The sequence below is a fragment of the Siphateles boraxobius genome, unplaced genomic scaffold (genome assembly GCF_051911475.1).
Source record: "Siphateles boraxobius isolate OS27281-9 unplaced genomic scaffold, OSU_SipBor_1 6, whole genome shotgun sequence".
Classification (NCBI taxonomy): Eukaryota; Metazoa; Chordata; class Actinopteri; order Cypriniformes; family Leuciscidae; genus Siphateles; species Siphateles boraxobius.
The window spans coordinates 24,003,520-24,022,963 of NW_027509186.1; the positions used below are offsets into that span (position 1 = coordinate 24,003,520).

At 38.0% G+C, this 19,444-nt stretch overlaps 1 protein-coding gene across 2 annotated transcripts; it reads right to left on the reverse strand.

Annotated features, from left to right (window-relative positions):
- Positions 1–9,352: 9,352 nt before the first annotated feature.
- slc13a5b (solute carrier family 13 member 5b) lies at positions 9,353–17,245 on the reverse strand. 2 transcript variants are annotated; one of them, XM_077207419.1, is made up of 13 exons: positions 17,144–17,245; positions 15,497–15,625; positions 15,272–15,408; positions 14,940–15,156; positions 14,373–14,379; positions 12,513–12,684; positions 12,296–12,418; positions 12,003–12,215; positions 11,655–11,761; positions 11,401–11,522; positions 10,545–10,706; positions 9,809–9,946; positions 9,353–9,478 (listed from the first exon to the last, which is right to left on the reverse strand). In XM_077207419.1, the coding sequence occupies exons 1-13, from the start codon at positions 17,243–17,245 to the stop codon at positions 9,353–9,355; spliced, it is 1,755 nt and encodes a 584-aa protein (XP_077063534.1). The 2 variants fall into 2 exon arrangements, with proteins under 2 accessions (XP_077063534.1, XP_077063535.1); XM_077207420.1 differs by lacking the exon at positions 14,373–14,379 and having other exon boundaries at positions 14,945–15,156.
- Between the last annotated feature and the right edge of the window lie 2,199 nt (positions 17,246–19,444).

Consider the following 19,444-nt stretch of genomic DNA (forward strand, 5'->3'; position numbering starts at 1 on the left):
AAAAAAAAGTTGCAGAAAGAGGCAGATGTAAACGAGTGAGTTTCTACATTTTACTTTCAAAATAAAAACCTTACAAAACCATATTGCTACAGCGATGTTAATTCAAGACCAGTCTAAAACCTTGTCATGTTTGCATTTCATTTTTCAATTGGGGGCACTAAAGTATGGCGCGTACTCCGTGCCAAAATCAAACATCCGAACGTCTATCCGAACGTCTTGTACTTTTGAGTGCCTTACACGGTAAGCTTTATCACAGCTTAATCCATTTGGATCTGATCTCATTTCAATCTCTTATTTCAGTCTTCTGACTCAATTATGCTGTATGGTAATAGCCCTACCAGTTCATTTGTGTATAATTGTGAATTTTAAAATTCAAAACAGAAAATTGTTTGGTCAAAAGTGACCAAAGAGCACCATGACAGTATGGACTTTTTTGGACTTGTAACATTTGTTGTAAAAGTAAATGAATTATTTTAATTATTCTATATAAGATTTTCTTCAGCATTATTGCTCAGAGATTGTCAACCTAACTATTAAAGAATGGCTTCATTGACACTTCAGTTCAAAAAGCGGGCATTCCAGGATTCTCAGGATGCTTAGAACACATCAGTGTTATCTGGCAACGAATTCAATTAGCTAAAAAGGAGAGGAAGGAGCTCCACGTGACATTCCTGGATTTGGCTAATGCATATGGTTCAGTGCCACATGAGCTTCTTTGGGCATCATTTGATTTTTTCAGGGTACCGATGTCGATAACAAATTTAGTGAAAGCCTATTTTGGAGATTTGCAATTTAGTTTCTCAACTCCAGAATTCAGCACTACATGGCAATGCTTAGAGGTTGGAATAATGGCAGGATGCACCATTTCTCCACTGGCTTTTACCATGGCAATGGAAGTAATCATTAGGGCATCAAAATGGGTAGTAGGAGGAGAGCGCTTGGCTTCTGGGATGCGACTACCACCAATCAGAGCATACATGGATGACATGACAACCATGACTACAACGGTAGCCTGCACTAATCGGTTATTGGGGAAGTTAACAGATAATATTGAATGGGCACGAATGCAATTTAAGCCCTCTAAATCAAGGAGCATCTCCATAATTAAAGGCAAGGTAGTAGATAAAACATTCTTCATTAATGGTGAGGCAATACCAACAGTTTCTCAGAAGCCAGTGAAGAGTCTAGGGAGATGGTACGATGGGGATCTAAAGGACACAGTTCGAGTGGGAGAAGTTAGACGACAAGCAGTGGAAGGGTTGAAGAGCATAAACAGCTGTGCTCTACCAGGCAAACTGAAACTCTGGTGCTTTCAGTTTGGTCTACTGCCAAGGTTGCTGTGGCCACTGACTGTGTATGAGGTTTCTTTGACAACAGTGGATAAGCTGGAAGCGTTAATAAGTTCATACATCAGGAAATGGTTGGGAGTTCCACGCTGCCTCAGCAGAGTGGGACTTTATAGTAAAGGAGTATTGCAGCTGCCAGTCTCTGCTTTAACCGAGGAGTTTAAGTGTGCCAAGGTCAGACTGGAAATGACTTTAGCAGAGTCACGTGACAAATGTGTAAGGGAGACAGCCCCTGTGGTAAAAACTGGTAGAAAGTGGTCAGCAAAGAAATCTGTAGTAGAGGCAAAGTCTGACCTTCAAATTGGGGATATCGTGGGACAGGTACAGCATAGAAGAGTGGGTTTTGGGCTCAGTTTAGCTCCTCCTAAATGGCACAAGGCAGGCCCAGCCCAAAGGAGGAAGCTGGTAGTCAACGAGGTGCGAAAGCAGGAGGAGAGGATGAGATGTATAAAGGCCATTTCCCAGGCCAAGCAGGGAGAGTGGATGAGATGGGAGAGTGTGGAACAACGCAAAATGGGCTGGCAAGACCTTTGGTCAATGGAAGAGAGTAGGATCAGTTTCCTTATTAGGTCAACATATGATGTTCTCCCATCACCGCAGAACCTAAACCTCTGGGTAGGAGAGGATCCCTCTTGTCCTTTGTGTTCATCACCTGCCACATTAAGGCACATTTTGACAGGATGTAAGGTGGCTCTTAGCCAGGGTCGGTTTACTTGGCGCCATGACCAAGTATTGCGATGTTTGGCTTTAGCATTGGAAGGCAAGCGTAGTATGACCAATAAATTGCCGCCTGTTCTAGCAAAACATTACACGCAGAAGACAATATTCCTCCGCCCAGGCGAGCAACCACCAAGAAAAGGTGCTAACACCAATTCTCACCCAGGACAACTGGAAGCTGCTAGGGACTGGAAGATGCTGGTTGATCTTGATCAACGGCTTATTTTCCACCTGAGATTGCCACCACTAACCTACGGCCAGATATTGTTTTGTGGTCTGGATCAGCACGCATTGTTCAACTGATAGAGTTAACAGTGCCATGGGAGGATGCGGTAGATGAGGCATATGAGAGGAAGAAACTGCGGTATGCTCATCTGGCCACTGAAGCAGAACAGCGAGGATGGAGAGTCCAGGCTTATCCAGTGGAAGTGGGTTGTCGTGGTTTTGTGGCACACTCTACAACCCGGTTCCTCAGAGACGTCGGATTCAGTGGCCAAGAGTTGCGTCGTACAGTAAAGAACTTATCTGAAGCAGCAGAAAGGAGCAGCAACTGGCTGTGGTTGAGACGGAAAGATTCTAGCTGGCTGTGTACAGGCCGCCATGCTACGGTTTCGTAGAATTCTTGAAAACTTGAAAGGTCTGTTGGTTTATTTGTATAGGTTGTATAGTATTTACAGTCATTACGTTCCTGTGTATATTGCGTGAATGACGGGTGGTTGGGCAGATATTGTGTTTTGCGGTAGGTGGTATGCCATACGGAACCGTTGCCACTGAAACTGCATATTAACGCACCAGTGGGGCTCGACAGCCTTAGTCAAACGGGTTGGCGCGTATGGTTGGGTTGCGGAGAGATTGTGAGATTGTGGTTAGGTCTCAGCAGCAACTGTTGGTTTATTTGTATAGGTTGTATAGTATTTACAGTCATTACGTTCCTGTATATATTGCGTGAATGACGGGTGGTTGGGCAGATATTGTGTTTTGTGGTAGGTGGTAAGCCATACGGAACCGTTGCCACTGAAACTGCATATTAACGCACCAGTGGGGCTCGACAGCCTTAGTCAAACGGGTTGGCGCGTATGGTTGGGTTGCGGAGAGATTGTGAGATTGTGGTTAGGTCTCAGCAGCAACTGTTGGTTTATTTGTATAGGTTGTATAGTATTTACAGTCATTACGTTCCTGTGTATATTGCGTGAATGACGGGTGGTTGGGCAGATATTGTGTTTTGTGGTAGGTGGTATGCCATACGGAACCGTTGCCACTGAAACTGCATATTAACGCACCAGTGGGGCTCGACAGCCTTAGTCAAACGGGTTGGCGCGTATGGTTGGGTTGCGGAGAGATTGTGAGATTGTGGTTAGGTCTCAGCAGCAAGAGGGAAGTAGAGGTCAGTAAGCTGGGCTGAGTTGAGTGGGGGACGGAGGGGGGTGACTCTGGGACGCCAGAGTCACTGTCGAGCCCTCTTGAGGTGTCGTGGGCTAGTCGACGAAACACTGAGGACGGAAGATGCCCACTTGAAGCCCTAGAGATGTTCCCTACTCCGCTCAATCCAGAGGGTTGTTATGGGGGACCGCACTGTGGTTGCAGCCGTTGTGTGTGCTGACGCGCAATACACTGTATTAACACCAGACAGAAGATTCACGTCACTAGATGGAAAGAAGCGTAAATGGATGGAGAAGCATAGGTTACTGTAAAGCTACGTCTTAGTTGGTGATTATCTTGGCGAAAGCCGAGTACAAATCAGCATGAAGTTTTAACATCTACTCTCGTGTAATGGAAATCATTATAAAACTGCTAATTTCAAGACGCTGACATCATGTCAGGTCGTCACGTGGGTCATCCGCTCGGTAAAACACTCAAAAGTAGGCTACAAGCCGTTCGGATTATGGAACGCGAACGGGGTCAATAGTCTTTAAACAAAACGCGTGAAATTTGATCGTGTCAACATGCACTGTTTGTCCGCGTTAACGCGCCAATTTTTTACGTGTTTCTGTTGAATGTGTAGACACGCTCATTCTGGTCGTGTTAAGGCGTCAGTTGTCGTCACGTTACATTAGTGCATGTAAAGACGCACAGTTTTCACTTTCACACGTTAAGACGACAAATTTGAACGTGTTGCTTTACGCGAACATTCTGTAGCCTACATATTGAAGTGTAATATTTGAAAAAAGCAGACTTACCTTTAGATGTTCCTACATATTAATCCTTTAGTTTATTGTGGCATTGCTTTACTGACTACTGAGTAAAGTAATGTTACAATGTATATTAAGTAAGTGCTAATTATCCATATTATACAATTATTATAATTTATCTGTATGGGTTATTATTTTTTTTGTTTTAAAAAGTATTATAGGGTAACTTACACAGTACATATTTATAACTGGATCCACGCACGCACGCACACACACACACACACACACACACACACACACACACACACACACACACACACACACACACACACACACACACACACACACACACACACACACACACACACACACACACACACACACACACACACACACACACACACATTTATTTTTAGTTGGTTGTATAGTTTATGCTTATTGTTTATGCTGTTCTGTCTATATTGTTTCCAGGATCATCATCTTGGCTGCTGCAGGCTGATGAGTGCTATAATAAAAGTACTACATTATATTTAAAATGTGTTTTGATATTCATTATATTTTTATTATTAATATTTTATTTACCCTTAAACTTGTCTTTAGAAAACCATAAGTTATAGTGGCAAGAATAACTTTGTTAAACCTTTAAGGGCGGTTTCCCAGACAGGGTTTATATTAAGACAGGAGTAGGCCTTAATTTACTTAATCATGTTTTAAAAACACAGATTAAGTACAGATTACTAACAAACAGATTTCCAGATTTCTTTTATTTTATTCCAAAGATGATGTGTGCAATTTTTTTACATTTTTTTTGCTTGAATTAAAATAATTGTCTTGTTTTTTTTTATTGCAGTCTTTTTTGTTGCTTTCATTCATGCTTCTCAGTTCCATGCAATTTTAAGATTCTCTTGGTTCACTCCATAGGCGACTTCTGTCACAGTTTGTTTTACTTTTTTTTTTTTTAATTGCTAAGACACTAAAAGTGGAATTTGAGGCTCACTTGGTGAAACCATTCACTCATGTACCGAATCTTCAGACAAAGTCTGCAAAAATACATGGTCATTATATGCTTTGCACTCAGTTTCAAAATTAACAGCTCATGTGTTTCATTTGGGAAACATGCCATTTAAATGCCACATTAATTTACTGATGACCTACAGCCAATAATCATGTGGGAAAATACTTGTACATAAATTGATCACTTAGAAATCAATCAATTCTGTTTTTAGTGTAAATATATATGTTCTATAAGTGTATGTATGTATGTATGTATATATATATATATATATATATATATATATATATATATATATATATATATATATATATATGTACATACAGTATACACACACACATACACACAAATTTTGAACTCTATCCTCACAATGGCAAATGTTTAGTGAAACAGATTGTTTATGTGCACTACTACTACTCCTAGTGTCGCCATTTGGTGGAGCTGTTTGTCCTAAAATTGTAATAGAATGGCGTCTTGGATACACTTTTTATTCCAATGAATATTTCTCAGAGAGTCAGGGTTGATCTATATGATATAACCACATACCTTGACTACAAATACATATATTTACTACGAGAAGAAATCACAGAGACTGTCTAATGATTAATATATATATATATATATATATATATATATAATATTATAATGATTTAATTGAAGAGGATTTTTAACCTACAAAACCTTTGCTAGAGAAAACTATCCCTGCTCTCTCCCAAAGTAGCATACTTCTTTGTGTCACTACAGGGTACTAGAAAATGATTTAGCCTTTTACCCAACATGACTTACCAGAAAGTAAAAAGTTAGCCATATTCAGTTCAACAAAAAGTCTTAGACAAGAATAACATCCAAGAAAAAATGAACTTAAGCTTACTTTTTTGGGGGGGGCTCTTATATATATATATATACATACAGCCAAATTGGAGGCTGAGGCATATGCGCTTTTTGTTCAGATATATAATGAGTGGGTGTTGGAGATACCAAAAAGCAGAAAAAGGCACTGTAATTATATATGTTCCTTCCCTCAAAGATCTAAGATCATAGTGATCACAGTGTCACAGCACACCCAACCGCTTGTTAGGTGCTTACTTGTTAGCCCTATAACAATTTAATTTCTTAAATAGAAAAACATGCATTCTGTGGTGAAATGCAGACCTTTTTTGAGAATCACTTTCTGTAATTCAATTTCATCGCTTTGTTTTATGCCAAAGATTTTTGTGTGTTATATGTGACTGCTATCTAAAAAAAGGATTTATTTGTTTGGCACACTTATTTCGTTCTGCTGCCCATTTGGCCGCATGCATGTGATCTAAAGCTGACCAAAATTGCACCATTCTTCTGTAGTTATTGCAACAATTGCAAGAAATTACCCTGAGGTTTCAACCTGGTCATACCTCAGCAATTGAGGATTATTATGCACTGTGAGGTTGCAGTGTGGCCGCTGTCTGCATGGAGACTATAAACACATGGTTGTGAAGTCTAGTCTTTTGTCTCCACAAGACCATGACCTATCATTAATCCAGTGCTTCTAACATTGGAAGGTTTGTGAAATCATCAGGTGGATTTGCATTGGTGCAGCACTGTCTCCCCTTAGGATTTAACTTGATCTTAGAGATTGTGATTGAGAGTCACAGTCACAACCAAACATTGACTTTTAAAGTCATCACTGTTTGTGTGGAACCCCCTGCTTTCTGTTGACATTAATTATAAGCATACATCATGTTCCTGCTTGAGACCAGAACTTTCCCACACTTTCTTCTCAAAGAAAGTCTTAGCCCAGCTAACAATTTTAAGTTCTGTGAATGTAAAAATAACTAGTAGGGAACGTTCTGTAAACGTTCTCTTTAGGCTGTCAGTAAAAACTTAGTGTAACAAGGTAAGTTTTTGGTTAAACTGAAAAAGTTCTTAGAATTACTTATTGATTTATTAATTAATTAATTGTTTAAAGTAACCAGCTGGAAACAATATGCTAACATTCTGTTTGCTTGGAGGAAACCTAAGAAAAACAAAAAAAAAATTTGGTACTGATCCATCATATAGAAAACTGCCTTTTTTGTGTAGAAAATCTGTTAGCTTTCTTCCTATATTACAGAGTGGCTCTTTATTTTTAAGTGAACCAAGCATATCTGGTTGTGCTTGCATGAGAGAGTCAGCTGAGCTATTTTATAGGACTCAATGTTTATAGAACACTGTCATTGCTGCCATTATTTCTGTGCCATGCCTTTCCCCAAATAGTCCTTGCTGTGATCACATTTAATTTGCACTGGCGGGATCACTTTGAACTTAATGAAAGTTGTCCTCTTAGTGTCCTTGGTGTGCAAAGTTTAAGTTGCAGAAATGAAGCTCTAGCATAAGTTCTGACGGGAAGACTCAATTGTTACGTCACTCATTACCTTCTCATCTATCCAACAGTGTTCTAATACTCGTGGTATATAAGATAGGTACTTACACATGTCTGAGTTCGCAGATGCTGACGCTTCCATTTACCTCCATCCTCCCCACCACCACCGAGATGGTTCCTTTGGTGGTGAGAGACTCGGGTTCGAATCCACTGTGAGACACCAATGTGTCCCTGAGCAAGATACTTAACCCCTAATTGCTCCAGAGGCGTGCAACCTCTGACATATATAGCAATTGTAAGTCGCTTTGGATAAAAGCGTCAGATGATTGTAAATCTTATGCTATTAGGATATAACAGAATATATCAACGCTGAATTTAACATTGGGCATGTTACCAGAAGCATATATAACATAACCACCATAGACATTGAGCAGAATGTAATTTAGGATCAAGCATATTGTTGTAGGGAAAGATATGGTTTTATTCAATTTTATCTCTTTAACATAACAGAACAGCAGGGTGAGAGCATATTTCATTTACAGTAATGCCCTTTAAGTGCTTTATTTTCATAAACAGATTTATTTTTTCTAATAAGTTCTCCAAAATTCCAAAATAAATATTCAGTAAGTATTGTAGTATTCATTCAAACAAAATGAGATACAGTGTATCAATGAGCTCACACATCACACTGGAATATACAGTATAGGTGGATTAAACTCTGGAAGACCTTCCCTCATTCACACTAAGGTCATGTGCTCTACAATTGTGCAGTACTTAAATTTTTACAAATATTCAAGTCTTTTTGATGCTATATGATAGGTGGATTCAGTGGAATTATAGAAAACTTGAAGCGTAGATGTACACAGTATTGAAGTTGCATAATTTACATACTGTAAACTCTGTAAAAACAAAACAATATAGATATATTTTAATAATCTGATTGCCCAAATTTATAAATGTTCAAATGTTTCAGTACACCTGAACTATGAGGTATTTGTTTAATTTAATGTAGGAGTTGCCCGATGTGTCTTTCCAATTCAATGCCCTGAGATTTAAGGCAGTTGTGGATGAAGCTTTCATATCTCAGTCATGAGAAATTCAAATGGGTAATTATAATTGGAGTTAATGTCAACAATGCTGCCTTATTATTTAGTTGAGGGAAGGATTGATCAACTAGTTGTGGTTCTGACAGATTAGCATGCCTTCAAAACATATGTGAAAGATATGCTTGAAAATAATGTTTCTAACCTGCTGCATATATTGGTTCCATCCCTTGTTTGATATGCTTTTGAGTCAATATATAATTTGTTAGATGTACTTATGTCTGCTCAAAATGTGGTGATCCCATACTGTTCAAAGTTTGGGGTCAGTAAGAGTCAGTTTTTCTTTTTTAAACAATGCGTTTATTCAAAAAGGACACAAAGACTGGAGTATTGCCTGCAAAAAATTCGGCTTTCCCATCTACAAAAAAAAGAAGACATTTTAAATACTTTACAATAGAAAACAGTCATTTTAATTTATAATAATATTTCTCAATATTTTGTTCTTATTGTATTTTTGATCATATAAATGCAGTCTTGGTGAACATTTAAACAAATCTTACTGAACCCAAATATTTGAACATAGCATATATGGCTGCTTATTTAGTCAGACCCTTAAGTGAAAGAGGTTATCAATGTGCAAAATAGTCCTGCAAGACATGGCAGGTTTCAGTTTCTCTGTGCTACAGCTTGGATCCATGAAGTTTATGAGAATAATTGGAAGAAAACGAGCAGCTTGCTGTGGTTTCCATTCGGCCTCGTACTGTCCATCATATTACTGTTTGGTTGGCCCATGCAGGGAAAGAATCTAGGTTGAACATGGCCTTGCCCCAGGTGTTGATGGCTAAGGTGATGCAAAAAATCCCTATGACATTCATCATCATGCCAGTTTTTGCCTGAGAAAAACAAAAAGTTAAATGTCACAGAGTGAGTTTATTGGTCACTGGAGCAGCTGGGAAGGGACATCTTTTAGAAGTGGTAAAACAGCTTATGGTTTTGTCTATATATGGAGCCACATTTGTTTGAACAATTCTCTGTTATATCATTCACGGACATAACTACATGTATCATTTGATGGTATCTGATCTTGTAAAGCAGTTCCTTTGTGTTATGATGAGCTTTTAAAGACATTTGAATATGAAAATGAGCTGAAATTGCCGTTTGGACAGAGGAAACCAGGGAAAGTGATTACTTTTGTCTGGAATTAAACCAATTTTGAAACTCACCATGTCTGAAACCTTGAGGTATCCGTAGGAAAAGACTATAGCGTTTGGAGGAGTTGCCACAGGTAACATGAACGCGAAGGATGCGCTGAGTGTGCATGGCACCATGACGTACAGAGGGTTGATTCCAACAGATTGAGACTGTGAAACAGAATCAGGAATATCTGACATATTTATAAAGCAGAAAACAAGATTTAATTGTGGATAGTGCTGACTCATGCGTCTCTGATCTAAGTGCGTGTTTTCTAAGCTCGTCATAAAGTGTCTGTAATGGGGCTGTAATTCTTAAAGATTAGAACAACCTGTGAGTCATGTCTGCACAGAGGCCCCAGTTTCATTGAAGCATTGCACAGCTGGTGAGCAATACAACTTCATGGCTGATGCTATTTTAAGAATTTAAGCGCCTTTTGGGCACATATAAATATCCATATATATGTACACACACACACACACACACACACACACACACACACACACACACACACACACACACACACACACACACACACACACACACACACACACACACACACACACACACACACACACACACACACACACACACACACACACACACACACACACACACACACACACACACACACACACAATACAGTATGTATTATTATCTCATGTTCTACTTGCATTGAAGGCTTTTCCTTCACCTATTCCCTGATAAGTATGAGAAAACCTTCCAAAGGCTTTCAGTTTTGTTCCTGGGTTTCCATTCAATTCTTACCATAGTAGCAAGAACAGGGAGGAAAAGGGTTGCTGTGGCCACATTGCTGGTGCATTCAGTGAAAACGGCAATCACGAGGCACAGGATAATAACAATGGCCCAAGGTGGGATACTGTGTAGGGGAGTCAACTGGTTTCCAATCCATCTGGATAGACCTGACTCCTGAGATACAAGATATATATATGAGATACTATATAAGTCAAATGCAGATCAAAAATATGGAAGTTATTCACTATTTTAATCATAATGATGATTACATCAATCCATCATTATGGTCAAGCTAATTAGTTATGTTTTTAATATCGGAGTAAATTATGAGGTTATGGACATGTGATACACAATATCAATATGATTTCACATTTACCGTTGCTTGGTGAAATTTGTGTTTGAAATCATCATTCAATAGGAATTCGTGTGAGGGCAAAACATTTCCCTACATAGATTTCGCATTGCAGGGATCAAGTTGGCCAAGCGAATTGGCTGCGTTAACAAACAGAAATCTGCTTTGTTGGAAAGTGACCTCTATGTGAGCCATGCTTCATGCATTGCTGTGCTATAGACAACCAACCTTTTTTGCCGACAAAATTTGGCTGATGTTTTTAGAGCATATTGCCACAATTCTACATTGTTAAATATATGCTCTATAAACACGTTTTTATCTATTCTGTTATTGATGTCTTAATTAATTGTATGTTTCAATGATAAATCTCTTCTCCAAAAATTCTGAAAAATGTTTGCAAACGTTTAGAGGCCAGTTTTATGACATCCACCATTTAAATGATTATATCTTGACAGCGGTTTGGAGAAACACAATAATTGTCAAAAAACTTTTTCATTGAGTGCCAAAAACTCTCACCTCACTACCTTTGGCCAGGGCAAATCCTCCACCTAGAAGCAAAACTATGTTCCAGGGTAACTTCTTTTGAGCTATTTTCCAGGACAGCAGGGCTGTACTGGGTGCAGAAGAGAGCTGAGGCTCTGTGAATGAATATGTATATATATTGTGGGTCATAGCGAACAGCATCCAAACTCTCAGCCATCTGACATATAGCTCTAATAGGCTCCAGTGTTTTCAGTGTAGACCTTTTTGTTGTGTAAAATATGTCTTACCTGTTTCAGATCCAGTTGATGACCAGAAGCAAAGCCGAGGTGGTTTTGATGGAAGAATGAAGAGCAACATGGAAATGAAGACTGCAACTGTAGCATCTGTCACATATCTGAATGTATGGAATATTAAACATCAAAAAGTAATATTATTATTCCAAAATGTCCTAAATATATTTGTAATACAATATAATAAACTATACATTTTTGTATAAATATTAAATAATTTATTTTCAGTTTAGTCTATGAAAAACGGCTTAAATCATTCACATTTAGATGGATATCAAACATGGTTAGTGACTTCAATAAATTGCAAATTTGCAATAAATTCAATGATCCAAGACTAAATCATACTCTGCATCAGTGTTGAAGGTGTGTGTTGCCCAGCCTGCCACAAATCCCGGATCTCGACTAAACCACAGCGCCACAAGCAAACTGAAGACAGCCAGAACACTGAGTTCACCAAAACACATCGATCCCAGCTGAAGATGCTGCTCCCTGATCACATTATAGGCGGCTATATCCTTCTCGGACTTTACCACCCCAAATCCCCATGTCTTCCTAATGCTGGAGACATGAACAAAGAGCTTAATGAAAGGAATGTTATAAGCAAAGGTGAAATCTACCGAAGTGATCATATATCATACTTGAATCCCATGAAAACGAACTGAAGATATAGCCAAGCTATCGTCAGCATGATGATCATGTTGGGGAACGCAAACCCAAACCATGAGGCGAAATTGATAACATCACCATTCTCAGGAAATAATCTGGAGGAAAATAAAGCAAAGGGTTCAGTTACTTGTAACACGAATGGTAGTAGTAAAGTGTTTGTTTTTTATCAGAGGGTTAATATATACTCACTGGTTCATCTGACCCTTAAATACTAGGTTAGGTCCGGTGCCTGTGAGTGTGGCCGTTCCCCCAATGCTTGCAGCATAGCACACACACAGAGTCATGCCTTTAGCCATGAGCCGCTTTTCTGCTGACTCCTTTTGCTTGGCCTCTGCTGAGACATCCAACATGCGTAGCACCACTAAGAAATAGGGAATATACTTAAAAGCTATATAGTTCATTCAAAAATAAACATTCTGTCTTGAATTCAATAGTTTGGGATTGGTAAGACTTTGTAATGTTTTGAAAGTAGTCATTTGTGCTCAAGAAGTCTGCATTTATTTAATCAGAAATGCAGCAAAAGTAGTTTTTAATAGTTTTAATAATTTTAATATTATTAGAATTTAAAATAACTCTTTTCTATTTTAATGTATTTTATAAATGTCATTCATTCATGTGATGGCAAAGCTGAATTTTCAGCATCATTACTCCAGTCTTCAGTGTCACATTATCCTTCAGAAATCATTCTAATATGCTTATTTGGTGCTCAAGAAACTTTTTTTAAATTATTATTATCAATGTTAAAAACAGTTGATTTTAGTGGAAACAGTTTTTTCCAAGATTCTTTGATGTCTCGTTTATCTGAAATAGAAGTCTTTTGAAACATTGAAATTACTTTCCTGTCACTTTTGATCAGTTTAATGCATTCTTGCTGAATAAAAGTACGGTCACACTTTAGATTAGAGTCAGTTCTCACTATTAACTTACTATTAACAACAACTTTTGCCTCAACAAACTCCTAATTACTACTGTGGTGGAGATTTTAAACTGAATATTAAATTAACCATGTTTCTAACATCTAACCTTATCTAACATACTAACACTTTGAAACACTATGTACTAAAACGTTCTGTTCTGTGTTTTTGAATGTTGTTGGCCTATGTTGCCCTACTGTATGTTGCCATACCCATGTTGAGTGTAAAAATAACAAAAATGGGAAATGACAGATGACTAGGTTAGAACCTTGAGATTAACAAGGAAGAAATCATTAAAAAAAAGTTTGGTTTACTTAGTAAAAGAAAGGTTTGCATATGAAGAACCAATCAAATTCATGTCATTTTGCCATACCTCCCTATTCTATAAAAACTGTTGTATCTGTGTTAACTGGTGGGATCCTCCGGCCTAGCTTAAAGCTTCTTCTGAGAGATGCTCTGAGAACTGCTCGAGTACTCTCCCCACCGTGATTAAAGCATTTGAAGGACATTTGCTGAAGTCTGTTTGACGATTATTCCTGCGCAGGAAGCAAGTTAGATAGGGAGCAAGTTATTTAGCGAAACACTAGAGAGTGAGACCTTACCACCAAGTGATAGTGTGGAGCGAGTTAAGAGCACTAGAGACCTTACCACCAAATGATAGTGTTTTCGATAGGGGGCGAGACGTCGTTTGACTCTTTGTGAGACTCTTAGGCGGGGTTCAGAGGCAACTCAACTGAGTATAATATTATTTAGCTAAACACTAGAGACCTTAGTACCAAGTGATAGTGTTTGATAGGTTCAGGTGTCAAGGACACTCGTTTCAACTGAAGGAATACAACTTTGTCAAATGTTTAATTTAACTTCTAATACTATCATATATAAACTGAGAAAGTTCTGTAAATTGAATTTAGCATTCAGCTGTGGAGCACGAAAGTCCTGTCTTATTCTGTGTCTCTATATACAGCCGTCAGACGGGTTTTCTTTCTATTGTAAGTTAAATGAAACATGTTAGTGAAACTCTTGGAGACTCTCACGAGCTTTTGTCTTAGCAAGAGAGAGTCCTGTCATTCCTGTTCTGGAGTCTTAGGGTTTGAATAGCTTTTTTCCCTCTCTCTTTTAATACAGGTTCCTAAACCTGGAGTCTCAGGGTTTGAATAGCTTTTTTCCCTCTCTCTTTTAATATAGGTTCCTAAACCTGTATATGAGTTTCCACCATCACAATGTAATCCCTCCCTCTTATAATGTATATATATTACAATGTTTGACTCAAGAAGACAGACGATGTTGGAATGACTGCAGCTACCGACAAGCAATAAAGAACTTCTGCTTGGAAAACTTCCACCGTCTCCTGGTCTGAGCTTCTAACTTTTCTACAAAGAAAAAGTTCACAACACAACCTCAAGTCAGGTTTAGGGAAAAAAAGTCAGGTTTAGGGAAAAATCTACCACACTACTTATTAATAGTTATAGTAGGTAGATAGGTAGATGTTGTTTCGGTATTGGGATTAAGGATGTAGAACATCATATGAATAAGGCATTAAATGCGCTTTATAAGTACTAATAAACAGCCAATATCATAGTCATGCTAATAGTGAGAACTGGATCCTAAACTGAAGTGTTACCTAAAATACTAATTTCTTTCAAAAGTCTTAATGACCCCAAACTTTTGAGGGTTAGTGTATGCACTACATTTTATTCTTCGCCTGACCTTCTTTGTCTCTGTCTTTTGCCGTCTGTTTGTACTCTGCCTCAGGGGCCTGGGGCCGCTCCTCATCGCAGGTCATCTGTGAAGGCTCTGTCTCCTGTTTGTTCAGCTGTTCCAGCACAGCCTGCACGATAGGGACCATCATGGCCGTGGTAGCCGTGTTACTGATCCACATGGAGAGGAAAGCCGTCACCCCCATGAAACCCAGCATCAGGCTGTATTAATACAGAGGACGCAGTCAGAATGCGAATACAAGCGTGAAATCTACATGAATAAAGATTGGATTTAACAATCTACCAATGATTGTGCCTGGCACAGGGTTTAACCTACAGCGCTGGGCGCACACCAACAATGAGCAGCACTCTCAGGGCGATACGTTTGTGGAGATTCCAGTGTTCAACTGCCACAGCGACCATCAGTCCACCCACAAACAGCATGTTAGTGTCCTTCAGGTACTGCATACACACCTAGAGAACAATATAAAAGCTTTAGATTTTGATTGGTGATTTTGGGCTATTCTTCTCTTCATTCATACCTTTAACAGGAACAACTAACCATTTTGGACTGCATGATGCCAAGCATGGGAAAGAGAACAGCAGGTAGCAGTGATGTGACAGCTAAAGGAAGAGCCTCAGTACACCAGTACACTGCCATCAGAATGATTACATAGGCACAGCTGGCCTCCTGGAAGATGGAAACATGCTCTTTAAAAACTACAAGCTATATTAGATAGGCACATATTGGCGCCAAATGTCTGAAATGAATGCAGTTAATGCTATTTTATTGTATTGTATTATTTTATTTTATTTTATTATATAATTTTATTATTTTACAAATCAATCTGATTGAAAAGTTTAATTGTTTTTTTTCTAATTAAAATAAATGTAAAATATCTTAGCATTTGGTATGTCCGTCTTTCGCTTTAATGACAGCAGCACTCTTGAGAATCATCTAAAGAGCATCTTGTGACGTAAGATCATCTGTTCTGATCATCTGTAAAAAGAAGTTCTAATGATGAAGATCACACGCATACTTATTTGATTAGTAACAAATAGTGATGTGCTCTTTGTTTCGTTGATTATTTTATATTGTAATGTTTCTTTGTTACAAAATCCAAAACCTTTGGGTGTTTTTTTTCATTCGATGAATCCCAGATTTTTAATGTGATCGCAGACTTTTGGACCCCACTGTAATTTTATTGCCTTTACAAATATGTTAAATATCTTGTTAAAAATCTTTACAATAGCTTCAATGGGCCTGGCGATGCAAAGGTGTCATGATTCTGCCCTCCTTTCATTTCCTTTCTCTAGTCTTGAGGCAGGATCATGACAGACCCATGTTTTGTGTCCAGGCACATGGCCTTGATTTTGGGTTGTGTGCTTGTGTTGTCTCGTTCTCTTTCCCCGCCCCCTTGTTATCCTCATCTTGTCTTCATTGCCTGATCAGTGTCACCTGCTGTCGTTATCTGTTCTCCCTATATTATCCCCTTGTGTTTGCTGTCCTGTGCTGGTTCATTGTGATTGATTGCGTGTGTATCCACACACGGTAATACTTGTGAGTACCTTGTCTTGAGTTCTGTCTAAACAAAGAAGTTTTCTTGTTATAGTTATTTTGTTCCTGTGAAGTTTTATGTTTAAGTCTTAGTCTATTGTTGTTAGTCTTTTGCTTTGCCTGTGCTGTTTTTCCTCCCTCGTGGGGTTTTGTTTTCCCTTTTTGTTATCATTAAACCTTGTGTGTCAGCAAACTGTCTGCAATTGGGTTCGTTCTTGAAAATCCGTGACAAAAGGATGAGGCAAAAATACACATTGTATTTACTATCAGTGGGAACAATTGATATGAACTTTGCCTCATGTGGACATGACAGTCAAGACCGCAAAACACATTGACTCAGAGTCAGGAATTTAGACTATACTATGTGTTCCCACGCTTGAACATACACAATGACAAAGGGTTAAAAAAACAATTTTGAGGCACAATGAATTATTGTACATGGAGGCCTCAGGGTACGAATGTAGTCCCTATGTACTAAACAGAATACATTTACATTACTAAAGCATTTGACAGGTGCATAAACACTAACAAGCATGACCTCAGACAGAAGCATGCAAAATCTACAGAAGAAAACGATAAGTTTAAGCTCTCAGAAAAAAGTAAAAAGTTGCCAATTTTGTTCAATTCAAATAAAAGCATTCATTTACATACCCTTGTGTTGATGACTACTGGAAGTGGGAGAAGAATCAAAGGAGTGAAGAAAAGAACTATCCCATTCTTCAAGTTCCATATGGATTTTAGTGTTGGGAACATCTCAAAATAAAGACAGTTTTTGCATATAAAGTAAGTTTAACACTGTTGGACTCGTCCTTTTAACCTGCTCAATGGGGTGGAGTGAGAGAGAGAGTGTGTGTGAGTGAGTGAGTGAGTGAGTGAGGTACAGGGAGAGTGAGAGAGAAAAAGCAATTATTATTACAGACTCCAGCACACAGCCAGATTTGAAATCATATTTTTTATCTTTAGAACTTGATGATACTCTAGGGAATCAGCTGCTATTTCTGGGCTGATCAGATTTAGAAGAAAAGTGGATGCTATTTAACACAGAAGCTATTACAGCAACAAAAAAAAAATGCTGAATTGTTTTAGATGGAATGAAAAAAAAAGTGAGGAAACCCATTGCCTTAAAATGATGAAGCAATAAACTTCATGCATAATTGAAAAGTTAAGTTGTGTGAATTTGACAATTCCACATATAACTCATTTTTTTCAATTATGAATTCATTTGATTTACTTAACCATTTTAAAGCAACGGGTTTCCTCACTTCTTACAGTGAGTGAGTATTTCTAGGTGTATTATTGAATGTAAATTTCTGGTATATGCATGTCACAATTCAATCTGCCATTAAGCCTTATGGGTGTACAGCACTTGTAAAGCCCTTTGGGTGTAGAGTAGTACATATGAAAGCGCTATATAAATGCCTCATTCATTCATTCATTATATTTGTAAATGAATTAAAAACATCACATAATTGAAATAAAAAATTTGAAAGGCAACACAAAATATCCAACAGCTAATTGGATATATTTAACAACAAATTTCCCAGGTGACAACTAGGCCATACTTCCCATAATTTCCATAAAGAGTTTTAAGTAGTTTAGCCTAAGAAAATCTAAAGTTATGAAATTAGTTGGTGGAAATTCGTGCATCATTTATTGATTGCCAAACTGAAAATTAATATTGCAGAGGCTACAGACATTTGGATGTGTCCTTTTATTATTTATTGATTTATTTATTGTCTTTGAACATTAGAACAGCACACTGTCAGTTATAAGACTTCATCATAGGTCTTGATCTACACCAGAAACAATAGCATGACGCCCTCTAGTGGATTTCAATAAGGCAGCAGGTTTATCCGGGAAGGTTGAGCATAAAATAGCTTTATAATTATTAGATTAGAAGCATACATGGTGTATCTATCATTAGCTGCTCAGTCAATGAAAAACAACAACAACAACAACAACAACAACAACAACAACAACAACAACAACAACAACAACAACAACAACAACAACAACACACATACAGCTTCTAATACTTTATCATGCTGTTTGTGGACACATACAACTAACAATTATGTCTTTCAATTTCCTCGATCCCAGTGTTTTTCCTGCTCTTTTGAGCCCAACACTGCACATTTTGAACGCTTCACCTCGGATTTATTAGACTCTGCGACCTGAAGGCCTGATATCACAAACAGGATTACGCTTTAGTTCAATTAGGGCATTTAAGTAGCTTTTATCCCTATGCGAAAAACACATTCGGCATACTGGTGTGCATCTTGAGACAAAACAAATGGCACAGACATATTTTAATATGTCAAGTTGCTTTCAGGTAAAACATTTTTAGGCGGGTAGGCCTACTATTAAAGCCTTGTCTGTGAAACCGCGGGGAAATGTCATGTCAAATTAGTACGACGACACCAAACATGTGTAACGTTAGGGGGCGCCCATGAGCAAGAATGACAAACACTGGATTTCTATCTGTCAGATAAAGATCACAAACAATGATTTCGATGGTGATGTTGTTATTGTTTTTTGTTTTGTTTTTGTTTTTTGAGAAGGGGGTGGTATGAATTGCATATTTAAATCACTGCATGAAAATATTTCTCAAAATAAAAAAATGTGACAGTGCTAAAGTGATAATAACAGTGTCTCCTTAAGACTTTGTCTCACATATTAGGCATCAGTGTCAAAAACAGCTTGTTTTTACATTATAGTTGACTAAACTTTCTACTTCACTGATAAAACAATTGGCCTAATTTATAAAACACAAGCAGAATTATTTGCAGAGCCAACTGCAGTGAGAAAGATGTGTTAATCTCTTAAATTGAAACTTAACAGCTCTGCATAAATATCAAGATGATCTAAATGGAAATTGAATAGGCTAAATGTTTAGTTTCTTTTGGAGATCTTACAGGGCCACAGTTCGCATACTAAGAGAAAATGACAGCA

Coding starts and splice junctions, on each gene's coding strand:
- slc13a5b (XM_077207419.1), bottom strand. CDS start 17,245: ATGTTCCCAACACTAAAATCCATATGGAACTTGAAGAATGGGATAGTT. Junction 15,157..15,271: donor GTTGGTGTGCGCCCAGCGCT/GTAGGTTAAACC, acceptor GTATTAATACAG/CCTGATGCTGGGTTTCATGG. Junction 9,479..9,808: donor ACCTCAAGGTTTCAGACATG/GTGAGTTTCAAA, acceptor TGTTTTTCTCAG/GCAAAAACTGGCATGATGAT.